Here is an 11,992-nt window from a genome sequence, read left to right as displayed (position 1 = left end):
TAATATTGTGTATTTGTGCGTAATTATGTCGATACTATGCCAAAAATAACATTTCCGAGAAGTAAGCCATTTATCGGAGATGTTGCTGGTCTGTACCCGGGAACAAGGGCAGAGCGAGCACGCATGGAACGAAAAGAACAGGACCAAAGGTTCCGCCCCAACCGATGGTCGGAATTATTTTGTTGAGGGAATGGTAGGAAAATCCTAACGTGCCTCCGTGCTCAACAAGGCGCTGATGAAAGTTAAAGCTAAAATTACAGCTATTTAAAAACAAAAGGTCACCGTTCACTCCGAAGATATGGCCTTACGGAGCTATGGCGCTTGTGTCCTCTGTCAGAAGGCGTTTGTCGTGAGGATGATGTACAGGGTGAGTGCAGGTTAAGTGTCATTGAACGCAGCATCTTTCCCATGGAGGTCAGACAGACAAGCTGTATAGACAGCAAAGTGATCAATATACTACAGTTTAGCTCTGTTTACAGCGGAGTTTCTATAAGAGTAATATTTCATATTAATTAAAACATGAGAAGAAATGTGATATTGTTTAAAATGTCGCAAGTTTTGTAACAGTGCTATAGCCAGTCCTTCAGTCACTCTACAACAAACTATCTAATAAAACAAGGAAGCCTCTGAAGCACTTCTTCTGGTTTTCTGGTTTATGGTCTTTATACAGTTTGTGATTGTAAAGGTGGGTAATACAGATAAAATCATCTAATCACGGTCATCAATCATGAAAAAAATCAGAAATATGCTTAGGTGGACTACAGACTAAAATGAAATACCAAAATCTTGACTCTCAAACCATTTAATTGTATATTTTTAGAGCCAAACTAATATGTCGGTTGATCGTTATTGGACCATCACAGATGTATATTGGGATCTTTGTATATGTTGTCGATATCGGCCAATATGAAAACTGTTTGGTTTTAAAGAACACAATGCCAAAAACGATGTTTGGGGTGATTTATTTTGAGTGACGTTTATTGATGAACTGTAAAAGATCGTGCCTCTATGAAATATATTTTGGTTTGATAATCACATTTTCACTGCAAAGGCATTGTGTATATCGCCCAATATATCAATATTGGAATTGTTTACTCATTACTATTTGTATCCTTATCAACCCCCAAAAAACTGCATATTGGTTGGGCTCTAGTATTTTCTTGTCTGTGTATTATTTTACTTTATTCTTAGAGCAGATGGCGGTTGGTTACTGGTTACTAACTTACTAGAGCTTAAAGAGACATTTGTTTTATATTTCATCCTCAGGGAATGAGTGCAGCTGCACACACACAGCCCCAGGCAAATTTCCTAAAAGGACAAGTACACAGGAAGCACCAAGGTGTGACCAACCTGAAAACTGTGCGCCTACCTGAAGAACTCCAGGTGGCTGCCCGGTCGATTATTCACGGTGGGTTAAGTTAATAATGTGGCAGTCAGTTGGTATCATCACTGGTCCTGATATCAGTAAAAATGCAAAGTAACTTTTCAATCTCTCCACCTGTAGGAGCTCAGGTGAATAGGCTAACTGACCGTGCTCAAAGCCTCACAAACTTCTTGTGGAGCAGAAAACGAGCAGTTGAAAATTCGACTCTGAGGAAGAAAGCTGTGAGCCTGGAGAAGGAACTCTGGGAGAAAGCAATGGAGAAGAGAGGAGGTGGGTGACACACAAATCGAAAAGTACAGTGGCTGTGCAGTGACTGCAAAGAGATTATGTGATGAAGCAGCTGGAGAAAAGTAAATGCGTTTCTTATTGCAGACATAGATGAACAAGTACTGGCGGACCGCATCAGGAAAAAAGTGTTTTCAGAGCTGAGAAGAACCACATATCACTGGACTCCCATGAAGTAACAATTGCATTTATCTAATATTTTAGATAATGATACTATCAATTCATTTTACTATCTCAGTTCATTTAACTACTTTCTTATGGATAAAATAAAGAGCATTTTTTACCCAAAGTAAGACGAGATACATTTGACTTTTTATACCTTTTTTATAGACGTATGGTAAATGGCAACTCATTTACAGTTTTCATTGTGACACTAGCTTTATATAATATTCAGACTCATCATTTCAGTGACAAAAAGTCTGAACAAAGTCAGAAGTGGAGCTACAGGGTTTTGTGAATTCTTCTATATGTAGCTACATGTTGGAGCTTGTAACTGCTGATTTCTCCTGCTTGATTTTGAGACGTAGATCAGTTTGTTTACAGCTCAGTCTTTGTGTTTCAGGTACGATGAAGAGTTAGGTGTGGTGTACATGGCGGCTCGGATGGCTGGAGGCTATGCAGCAGTGAGGAGAGCTATGAATGAGGTAAAGAACAAGTGGTGGAGATCGTAGCCTTTGACATCTCAAAAAACATGTTTTTTTACTTGTATATAATTGTAGTAAAGTAAGGAAAATTACAAAAGAAATGTCCTATTTTTTTTATCATTTCAGATAAAGAAGAGGGATCCCTCTTTTGCTCCTCAGTCTCTCCTGGACTTTGGTTCAGGGCTGGGAACAGTTGTCTGGTGAGTGTAAAAACACTAGTGTAACATAAATAGAGTTTTCATGTAAATTACGAGACTATGATTTGAGTTTTTCTCCCACAGGGCATCACACTCATGCTGGGGCGACACTTTAAAGGAGATGGTGTGTGTGGACAGCTCTGGGCCGATGAACATCCTCGCAGAGCGACTTCTCAAAGGTGCTCACTCAAACATTTCTTACAGTTTATTTGGGATTTTGTCAAATACGTGATCATCTAAGTGTTGTTGTTTTTTTGAGCAGGTGATGATGAGCAGGCTGAACCTCACATCAAACAAGTCTATTTCAGACAGTTCCTCCCCGTCTCTCCAAAGGTAAAACCCCCTTAATTTCATTTCAGCAGCAGAAAAACACAGTCTGTATTCAGTACAACTGCCCCTCACACAGCTGTCTTTTCTAGGAAATTAAGTATATTAACACCACAGTAAGCACCATGTTAAATCAAGAGCATCATTCGGATTCCCTCTTTTACATATATTTCTGAGTTTGGAACATTTTTGGATTTATGGATTTATTAATTGTATTTATTCCCACACATATCAAAGATAAGCAGCCCTGTCTGTCCTGTGTTTCTCCTTACAGGTGCAGTTTGACTTGGTGGTCGCAGCTTTCACCCTGTCAGAAATTCCCAGTGTGAAGGAGCGAGAAGACGTAGTGCTCACTCTGTGGAGAAAGACAAGCTCATATCTGGTTGGTTTGAATAATGACAAAACTTCACCTACTGATAGGCCTGTCATGATAACAGCATTATCATCTTACATATCTTATCAGCTTGTTATCTATATGTCCTTGACCTCTGTCATTTTTGCGGAAATTGCCTGCTGTGTTTTCATGCCTTTTTTTTAATAGAGCCTGAGAATCCATTGTATTTATTATTTTGGTTGTGTGTAATTTTTCAGATTCATTTAAGATATTATAATATTTGTTCACATTAGGGCTGCAACTAACGGTTATTTTCATTAGTCCAACGTGTCATCTTCGGATTGCTTTTTCTATCCAACCAACAGACCGAAACACAAAGACTCTTCATTTACTGTCATAAATGATGACGAAAAGCAGCTTATCCTTTGAGAAGCTGGAACCAGCAAATGTTTGATATTTTGCTTGAAAAATGACAGAAACGACTAATCAATCAGAAAAATAGTTGCCAACTAATGTTCTTTCGATCAACCATTCAAATAATCAGCTAATCATTGCAGCTCAATTTTTACATTGTCTTTAAAAGGGTTTACTTGCATTATAATATTATTTTTTTTATCATTATATCAGCGGCGTAAAATAGTCTTAAAATGACAATAATATCATTTTTCGTAAATATTTCTGGGAAAACATCAAACAAAAGTTGTGACAAACCTACTTAAAGATGATGTGCACTTTACTGTTGATTTTCTGTGTTTGAACTTTTAGTAATACTAGATATGAGACAATTTGAGTATAAATTGCAATTTGTCTTTTCTGGCCCCTCGAAGTCACGTCTCATTTAATGACATCTGATCATGTTTTCTCTATTTCTTGGTTTAGGTTCTGGTGGAAAACGGGACCAGAGAGGGCCATCAGATGCTTATGGAGGCCAGAGACACTTTATTAAAGGTATTTTTAAACATAGCACATTAAAATCTCCCTTGGGTGCTGTTGTGTGAATTATTCTACACAGTTAGTGGAAGCAGACTGATGACTTCCTGTCTTCTTTTCTCAGAAACAGGAGCAGACCCTACATGACACCAGACCGGCATCCGTGTTTGCTCCGGTATGTTAAAATCCCAGCTGGTTAAAAATAAACTGCCGTGCGTTCAGCCAGCAGTGTCACAGTCTTCACAATCCTCTCTTTCTTGTTTTGTTTTTCCAGTGTCCTCATGAAGCGATGTGTCCTAAACTGGCCGTTGAGCACATCACACCTTGCAACTTCCAGCAGCAGTACAAACCTCTGCCTCTGCCCAGGGTAAGATCAAAGTCTAGACTAACTCTATGTCTACAGCATAAAGTTTACAGCTTGAAGTGTAGGTATCAGTCAAAAGGCAGGAGAGCATGTAATGCAATGTCTGAGAAATGGCATCAAAAGCTACCATTCAGAACTTCATAAGCTTATTGGCAGACTTTACCAGAATTTGGTATATGACAGGTGTTTCATACCCTGTCAGTAATTCACATATGACATATATATTGTTAGAAGTATTATCAGATTAATGTAGATTTTAAAAAGTCAAGTCAGAAGAAACAAACAATAAAGATTTTAGTCATAACTCAATCTTATCTGATCACACAGACATAATATACATACGTACTGTTTTAGAGATTTTTAGATTGTTACTTACACTTTATATTTCATGTCCATCACAAGTTAATTCCCATAAATCCGCTTAGAAATCACAGAAAACTCTCATCCTTACAACTGCAGAACTTGCCTGAGAATCATCACATTTTTAAGTTTTCTTCAGTGTCAAAGTCATCCAGTTAAAGTTGTCTGCATTTACATGACCACACTGCAGATAGGACCTGCTAGGACCTGCTAAAGTCCTACCAGCATATTTTAAATTCTGCCATTTGCCAAAACGTAACCAGGCAAAGTATACCGGCCGGGGCTCAGGTTGCAGCCCACAGCATCAAACAATGCAACATTATGTACTATCCCTCAAAGTTTTATAGGAATTTAAGTTTCAAAACTTAGAGAATTTATCCCTGGAATAGATGTAAGACAAAGAAAAATAAAAGAAGTCCCAATAATATTATTTCATTTTGCACTATCAATGATTTTCGAGGGGGCGTCCCCAGCATGAGACTTTGAAGACACTTGATGTAAAGCACCTGTAGGTGGAGCTACTGTCTTTGTTTGCACAGCTACGGTACCAACACTTACACTGACGTTCCTGTGTAAAACTCACTATTTACAGGTACTTTTTTAGATTTCGCTCACTTGTTTTTTTGTTTAATTTCAGCACAGTGATCAGGCGATAGAGAAGTTCAGCTACCTGATTCTGACTCGGACAGGGCCAGCAGAGGCAGAAACGGAAGGTGTGGACTGGGCCAGGCTGATCGCACCGGTGCAGCGCAGAACAAGACACGTCCACTGTCGACTGTGCTGCCCAGATGGACAACTACAACATCTGGTGGTGACGGCACGAAAACACAGCAGGTAAAGGCCCTGCATCACACAGAACCAGGCCGCAGTGACATCAGTTTACCACTTCTAATTGGGATTACATATTTTTTGTACTGTCCCTTACCTAAAGTAACTACCTGTCAATAATTCCTCTAGTAATTATGGATGTGACTTCATCAAGAAATACTACACTGCCTCTTTTCAGTACCACTTTTACCCTTTCTCTTAAAGTTTGTAATTCATCATGAAGTGTTGATATCAATCAAATGACGCAAGGCACCATCTGAGAAAATGTATCAAAGTCTGCTAAAGACGCTGAACATTGAATGTAAAAAGAACTAAAATAATCTTAAATTGTCTAAATTTTGAGTTATCTGATCAAAGAGTAATTTAACAAGACAATAAATCAATCAGACATTAATTACCAGCTTTTGATAGACTTATTTTATTTTTGATTTATTTTTATTTCTTACACTGTAGCCAAAAATAGTATTGATACCAAACCTTTGTGGTCATGTTTGCGATATGCTTCTTTACTGGCTTGATTTTTTAATTCATTTGACTGAAAGTTGTGTTTAATTTCCTTTGATCAGAGATGTGTACCGCTGTGCTCGGAGCAGCGACTGGGGAGATCAAGTGCCAATCATTCCAAAAGTCGATGATGACGTCCAGACTGATTCAGAGTGATGAGTCAACGGAAACAGAGCAAACAGACTCATTCTTTAGAATTTTGAAACAACGGACACTGCCATACAAGGACTCATCGGCTTCAACAGAAGATTTTTGTTTCTTTACTGGAACTGTTCAAATATTGACTCAACCTCAGATTACTTCAATAAAAAGTACTTTACCCAGCTTTATTGTGTACCACTTTCAACAAATCATAATCCATTTCTTGTAACAACCATGTTTGTATTTGGACAGTAATGTGATTTCCACCTGCATGTTTCAGTACTTGAGTATCATCTAATTACTGAAAGAACCAAGTCCAAAAGCACCACTGATCTTTATACTTACTTTATATATTATACTTTATACTTACTTACTTTTTCTTGCTGAAACCTCAAATTCATGTGATTATGAGGGAATTAATCATTCATATGTGTTGCATAGGAAAGCAGTAAAGTTGAGGCCCGAGGATGCAGTTAATTGCGATACGACATTACTGTTCTCTGGTGTTTTATAGACTTAACAATTAAACAATAAAATAATCATCAGATTAATCTATAATGAAAACAATAGTTAGTTGCAGCCTGCCCAGATTATACACACTGCAGTTCACACCCAGCATTGAAGTCCTTTATGTGAAAGACAAGAGAAAAAATGCTGCTGAACAGGGCTGTAATTAACATGTTCATCATCAATTAATTTGCATATTATTTCCACAATTAATCAATTAATTGTTTATGTCTAAAAATTGTCAAAAAGGAGGAAATGTTCATCACTATATGTCAGAGCTCAAAATTACGTTTTCAAATTGTTTCTTTTGTCCAACCAACAGTCCAAAACCAAAACACAAAAAGCAGCAAATCCTCACATTTACGACGCTGGAACCAGATAATGTTTTGACATTTTTGCTTTAAAAGAAATTACTTTTTTTTTTTAAATCAACTAATCAGAAGTGGACTACCACGATCAGGATTTCAAAACTTCATCTCATTTGTTTGATGTTTGTCTCTCTGACCAACTCGTAATGCTGCGCAATCCAGCTGGAACAGTCAGATCCCAACACGCCCTGAATGTGTGCACAGATTCCATCACACCTGTATTTATGTCCACAATGTCTCAGGTATAAGGTTTCATGTCTCAGATCTACTTTAATAACAGTGCGAACAAACTCTCAGAAATCTGCAGTTTTTAAAACTTGATTCATAAACTCATCTTCTGTGATGTGAAAAGCACTTCCTAAGCAGTCCTCAGATCTAAAGAATCACTTTTGGCATCCTGATTTCTTGTTCAAGTATTGATTTGAGTTGTCACATTTGTTTATATTCTTGTAATACAGTAAATATGAACACACAATTACAGAAACGTCAGCACACATTATATCAACAACAGTTAACTCCCAACAATCTCTTTCAGTGCTGAGTTCAGGTCTGGGTACTCATACTGAAATCCAGTCTCTTGAGTCCTCTTTGGTATGACTTTCTGGCCCTGCGTGAGGACGATGGCCCTCTCAGAGCCCATTAAGCCATTCATGACGAAGCCAGGCACAGGAAAAATGGTGGGTCTCCTCATGACCCGGCCCAGTTCTTTAGTGAACTCGTAGTTGGTGTTCAGTGCAGGTGCGACTCCGTTGAAAACCTGTGGTGAAGGGGAGGGAGTGTCGGTGTCAGCAGGGGGCTCCAGAGCGTGGGCGATGATTCCTGCCAGGTCTGAGACGTGGATCCAGGGAAACGGCTGACGTCCTGACCCCAAGGTGCCCCCGAGGCCGAGCCAGAATGGGAGCAGCATTTGCTTCATGGCACCACCATCGCGGCCCAATACTGCCCCTGGCGGAGGGAGGGAGGATTGGATGTTTAGCAGTCCAAGTTATAACTTGGACTCAAATAGTGAAAAAGCGCTCCATCCAGTGAAAATATCCTCAACATTATTTAAACTTTGGTGCACATATAAAAACCAGCCTGTTTGTTACATGTTATATCTCTGTACAATACATGTTTGCTGGGCATTAAACTGCCAGGGTTTGCTACTGTAACTTATAGTGAAATAAAAAACACTTTTCACATACCAGGCCTGATGACAACTTGTTTGGTGGTTTTTGCCACATTCTCAGGAAGAAGTGCAGAGGCCTCCCACTCTTTCACAAGTTTGGAAAGGAGGTCAAATGGTGTCCATTCACTGTCTTCTGTATACTGAGCAGTCAGGCTGGGCTTGTAACAAGCTGAGGGTCAAAAAGTGAAGTAAGAAAAATATATAACGATAGATATCAACAAGGACCATATTTCTTAAATCCGATTGAAATAATTCTAATTAGAGATTTCATCTTAACAGTATACATGGATATGGAAGCAAATCTGATTGCCACAACTTTCTGTAATCACCTAAATTGATCATTCAAGTTGCTGTATGTATATTTTTGACCCAGCAGATTTGGTCACATTTTCAGAAGACCTATAATAAATTAATTATTGAAGCAAACTTCATGATTGTTTTTTGTGACAAAGTAGTATGTGTTCCACTCATTCCATCACAGAAAAATGAGAGTCGACTGCCACAATATACGTGTTCCTTACAAGTGTATGTAAACTTTTGACCACAACCAACCAGAGAGGACCAATCAGATTAAGCATTTACATGATTATTAGGCGCAAATATTGTCCCATTGAACAGATTATCAAAGGTTTACACCACCCCTCTCGATCTGATTGAAAATTCTTTCAGATTGAGCCGGATCAGATCAGCCTCTTTGGACTGAGGGGGTTACATGAGGCATTTTTATTCTGATCAGGCTATTGTTCTGATTATTAGTAGAATGTTATGGTCCATGTAAAAGCAGCTACTGTCTAAGTTATCTTTGAGTTTGTGTAGTCCGGCTTGCCGCTAACAGCAATGTCAAGGTTTATTATTTGGCAGAGACTTACCTACACCTGATACCAGGACCCAGGAGCGAGGAGGACTGGGGGAAGCAGCAATGGCTTGAGCCAGGGTTTTTGTAGTGTCAATTCGGCTGGAGAACAAATCCTTTTTGTAACTTTCATTCCACCTGAAACCACAAATAAAAACAAATCAGGTGGAAAAGTACCTACAGCAGTACTAATTTTGTAGATAAATTGCGCAATTAGGTTCCTGTTAAAATCCTTTTTAGTTGATTGAAGAGGTCAAATGCACTATAGACATGATTCTGCTTTACTTCTGAAAAGCCTTTCCACCAGTGTAACTTGTAACTTTGCTCCAGTTATTTGCTTCCATTCAGCCAAAATATTGTAAGAAGCCAGCTACTGATGTTGGGCAATGAGGCCTGGCTGGTAGTAAGTATTCCAGTGCATCCAAAAGATGTTGGATGGGGTTCAGGGTAATAAAAAAGCCTTAAACCCAGACCAAAGTTTTGACCATTTAGTGTAATAGCTAGTGGACCAAGAGTGTGGCTGTGGCCGTTTACTTGATGCTCACCATCGTAGTGGGTTCATCAGATTCTCGCCAGCCAAGTTGACAGCACCCTCACACGGTGGAAGGCCACTAGACTCCAACTCACCCTGCAGAATCACAGAGGACAAAAAGTACAGGATTGTATAAATTACTCTGGATTTTTTAGTACAGTGACATGCAGTGCAAACATTTGAGATCAAAAATCGCTGTGACAAATTAGGAGTTCCCCAAGATGAGAAATGACTTTCTGTTTGACTATGAATTAACCTGACATCATACCCATGTTATCTTCCCTGGACCAGGCTGTCGGGATATCACCATGACCTCATGACCTTTTTGTCTGAGCTGGCGAGTCAGCTCACGGCCCACAAAGCCAGATCCCCCTCCTGCAAGGAATACAATATAGAAAAACGCACATACAAAACAGAAGAACCAAGAGAAATCTGTTATCAGGACTGGAATGCAACTAAGTACACTGATTCAAACATTATACATAGTACAAATGTTGAGGTACTCCACTACAATTCAGAGGCAAATATTGTACCTTTTACTACATTGCATTTAATTATAACTTTAGTTACATTGCAGAATTAGTATAAAAATACAAAACATAATCAACAAATACATTATGATGTAAGATTCTAGGTTAAGATACACCTTGATCCCAAGGATGGGGCTGGGTATCGTTTAACAAACAAAATCCAATACTGGTACCGATACTGAAACTTTGTCTTCAATACTGGTTCCTGAACGCTACTTGTTTTGTTACCAGTTTTATGAAATCTGTTTTAACCAAAGATCATACTACACATACATGCGGTGAGCTCTGGTTATCAGCTCCATTAAATGTGGATGAGAGAAAAAAAACTATTTAGGTTGTATTTGACCTAAATTCACTAACATATAATACGAATTGTGCTACATCATGACAGATGCAAACACAGCTTATTGAACGCAGACAGTCAGCATAGACCATATTGTCACTCTAGAAGCAGTGACAATGCGCATGCGTACTGTACATGCTTACAAAACAAGGACTCTGTGCATTATTTTAACAAACTTAGCTTTAGATAATAACTTTAAAAACACAGTGACAGTTTCCAGAGTAAATCACACAGCTGGGACGCTTTTAACTACAATTTACTGTACGAACATAATGCACACGTAACATACTGTTACATACTGAAGTCAAGCCTGCACTGCTAACATTAGCTAACAGCTAGCTGCTAACGTTATGTCATTGACCTTTCCGAGCGATGAAAAGATGTAATTCCGAAAAAACGTACGTACCTATCAAAACTCTCATGGTCATTCAATTGCCGTCCAATGTTGCGTTAAATAAGCTAACGTCGCAGCAGGTTGCACACTTTCCCTGTGACTGTACCGCTCTGAGTGCTTTGAGCGAGTTGATTCTGGCGTTTTTGGACCAATGGAGGTTCCGTAGTGTCCGTGTAGGCTTTGACAGCAGGCTGTAGTTTGCAGCTCTTTATCTAACAGCTCTTTATTCTTCCATCATTACTTAAAACTGCAGAAAACTACTCCCCGACATATTTAAAAGTGATCTACTGTCAACAAATGCCGAAAATGTCCGTTGGTTTGTTCTGTAGACTCATTACTGATGGACGATAGCGGTGCTAAATCACCGAACACATTGCATTTCCGGTGACTATCCCACTTCAAAATAAAAGTCAACTCGTGTTTCACCACTTAAATGCTTTCAATGTGAAGCGGCAGCTGTACGAAATGTTCGGTTTGCATCAGCGGTGAACTTACGCACAATTTATGATAGTAAGCATCTTGTAAGAAGCCGGTGTAGTGCCGAGAAGAGACTGCTTGCCGAAAAACGACTGCCCCCGACGGGAACGCAGCAGGGGCTGGCTCAATTTGTGGCAGCGGCACCTAGCTGCGGCATCTCTTGTGGCACCCTCAGATGCCGCAGCTAGGTGCCGCTAGCAGTCGCGGCGGGTGCCACTGTTTGGTGGAGGTGCCACTGCGGGTGCCACTGTTTGGTGGAGGTGCCACTGCGGGTGCCACTGTTTGGTGGAGGTGCCACTGCGGGTGCCACTGTTTGGTGGAGGTGCCACGGCGGGTGCCACTGCGTGTGCCACTGTTTAGTGGAGGTGCCACTGCGGGTGCCACTGTTTAGTGGAGGTGCCACTGCGGGTGCCACTGTTTAGTGGAGGTGCCACTGCGGGTGCCACTGTTTGGTGGAGGTGCCACTGCGTGTGCCACTGTTTGGTGGAGGTGCCACTGCGGGTGCCACTGTTTGGTGGAGGT

At 39.9% G+C, this 11,992-nt stretch overlaps 2 protein-coding genes across 2 annotated transcripts; one reads left to right on the top strand and one right to left on the bottom strand.

Moving 5' to 3' along the window:
- The first annotated feature begins 203 nt into the window (after positions 1-203).
- On the top strand, positions 204-6,484 carry mettl17 (methyltransferase like 17). Its single transcript, XM_073491610.1, has 14 exons — positions 204-367; positions 1,267-1,408; positions 1,505-1,654; positions 1,757-1,844; positions 2,232-2,313; positions 2,440-2,513; positions 2,595-2,689; positions 2,773-2,843; positions 3,112-3,219; positions 4,051-4,119; positions 4,226-4,276; positions 4,376-4,468; positions 5,463-5,659; positions 6,220-6,484. The coding sequence occupies exons 1-14, from the start codon at positions 299-301 to the stop codon at positions 6,311-6,313; spliced, it is 1,383 nt and encodes a 460-aa protein (XP_073347711.1). The 5' UTR covers positions 204-298; the 3' UTR covers positions 6,314-6,484.
- sdr39u1 (short chain dehydrogenase/reductase family 39U, member 1) lies at positions 6,458-11,279 on the bottom strand. The gene is made up of 6 exons (XM_073491611.1): positions 11,006-11,279; positions 9,995-10,101; positions 9,740-9,822; positions 9,211-9,332; positions 8,358-8,510; positions 6,458-8,118 (listed from the first exon to the last, which is right to left on the bottom strand). Exons 1-6 carry the CDS (start codon positions 11,025-11,027, stop codon positions 7,685-7,687), a joined length of 921 nt encoding a protein of 306 aa, XP_073347712.1. The 5' UTR covers positions 11,028-11,279; the 3' UTR covers positions 6,458-7,684.
- Positions 11,280-11,992: the final 713 nt, after the last annotated feature.

Source organism: Pagrus major, chromosome 21, assembly GCF_040436345.1.
Source record: "Pagrus major chromosome 21, Pma_NU_1.0".
NCBI lineage: Eukaryota > Metazoa > Chordata > Actinopteri > Spariformes > Sparidae > Pagrus > Pagrus major.
Note: the sequence above shows the minus strand (reverse complement) of the source record. Positions and strands in the feature narration are given on the sequence as shown.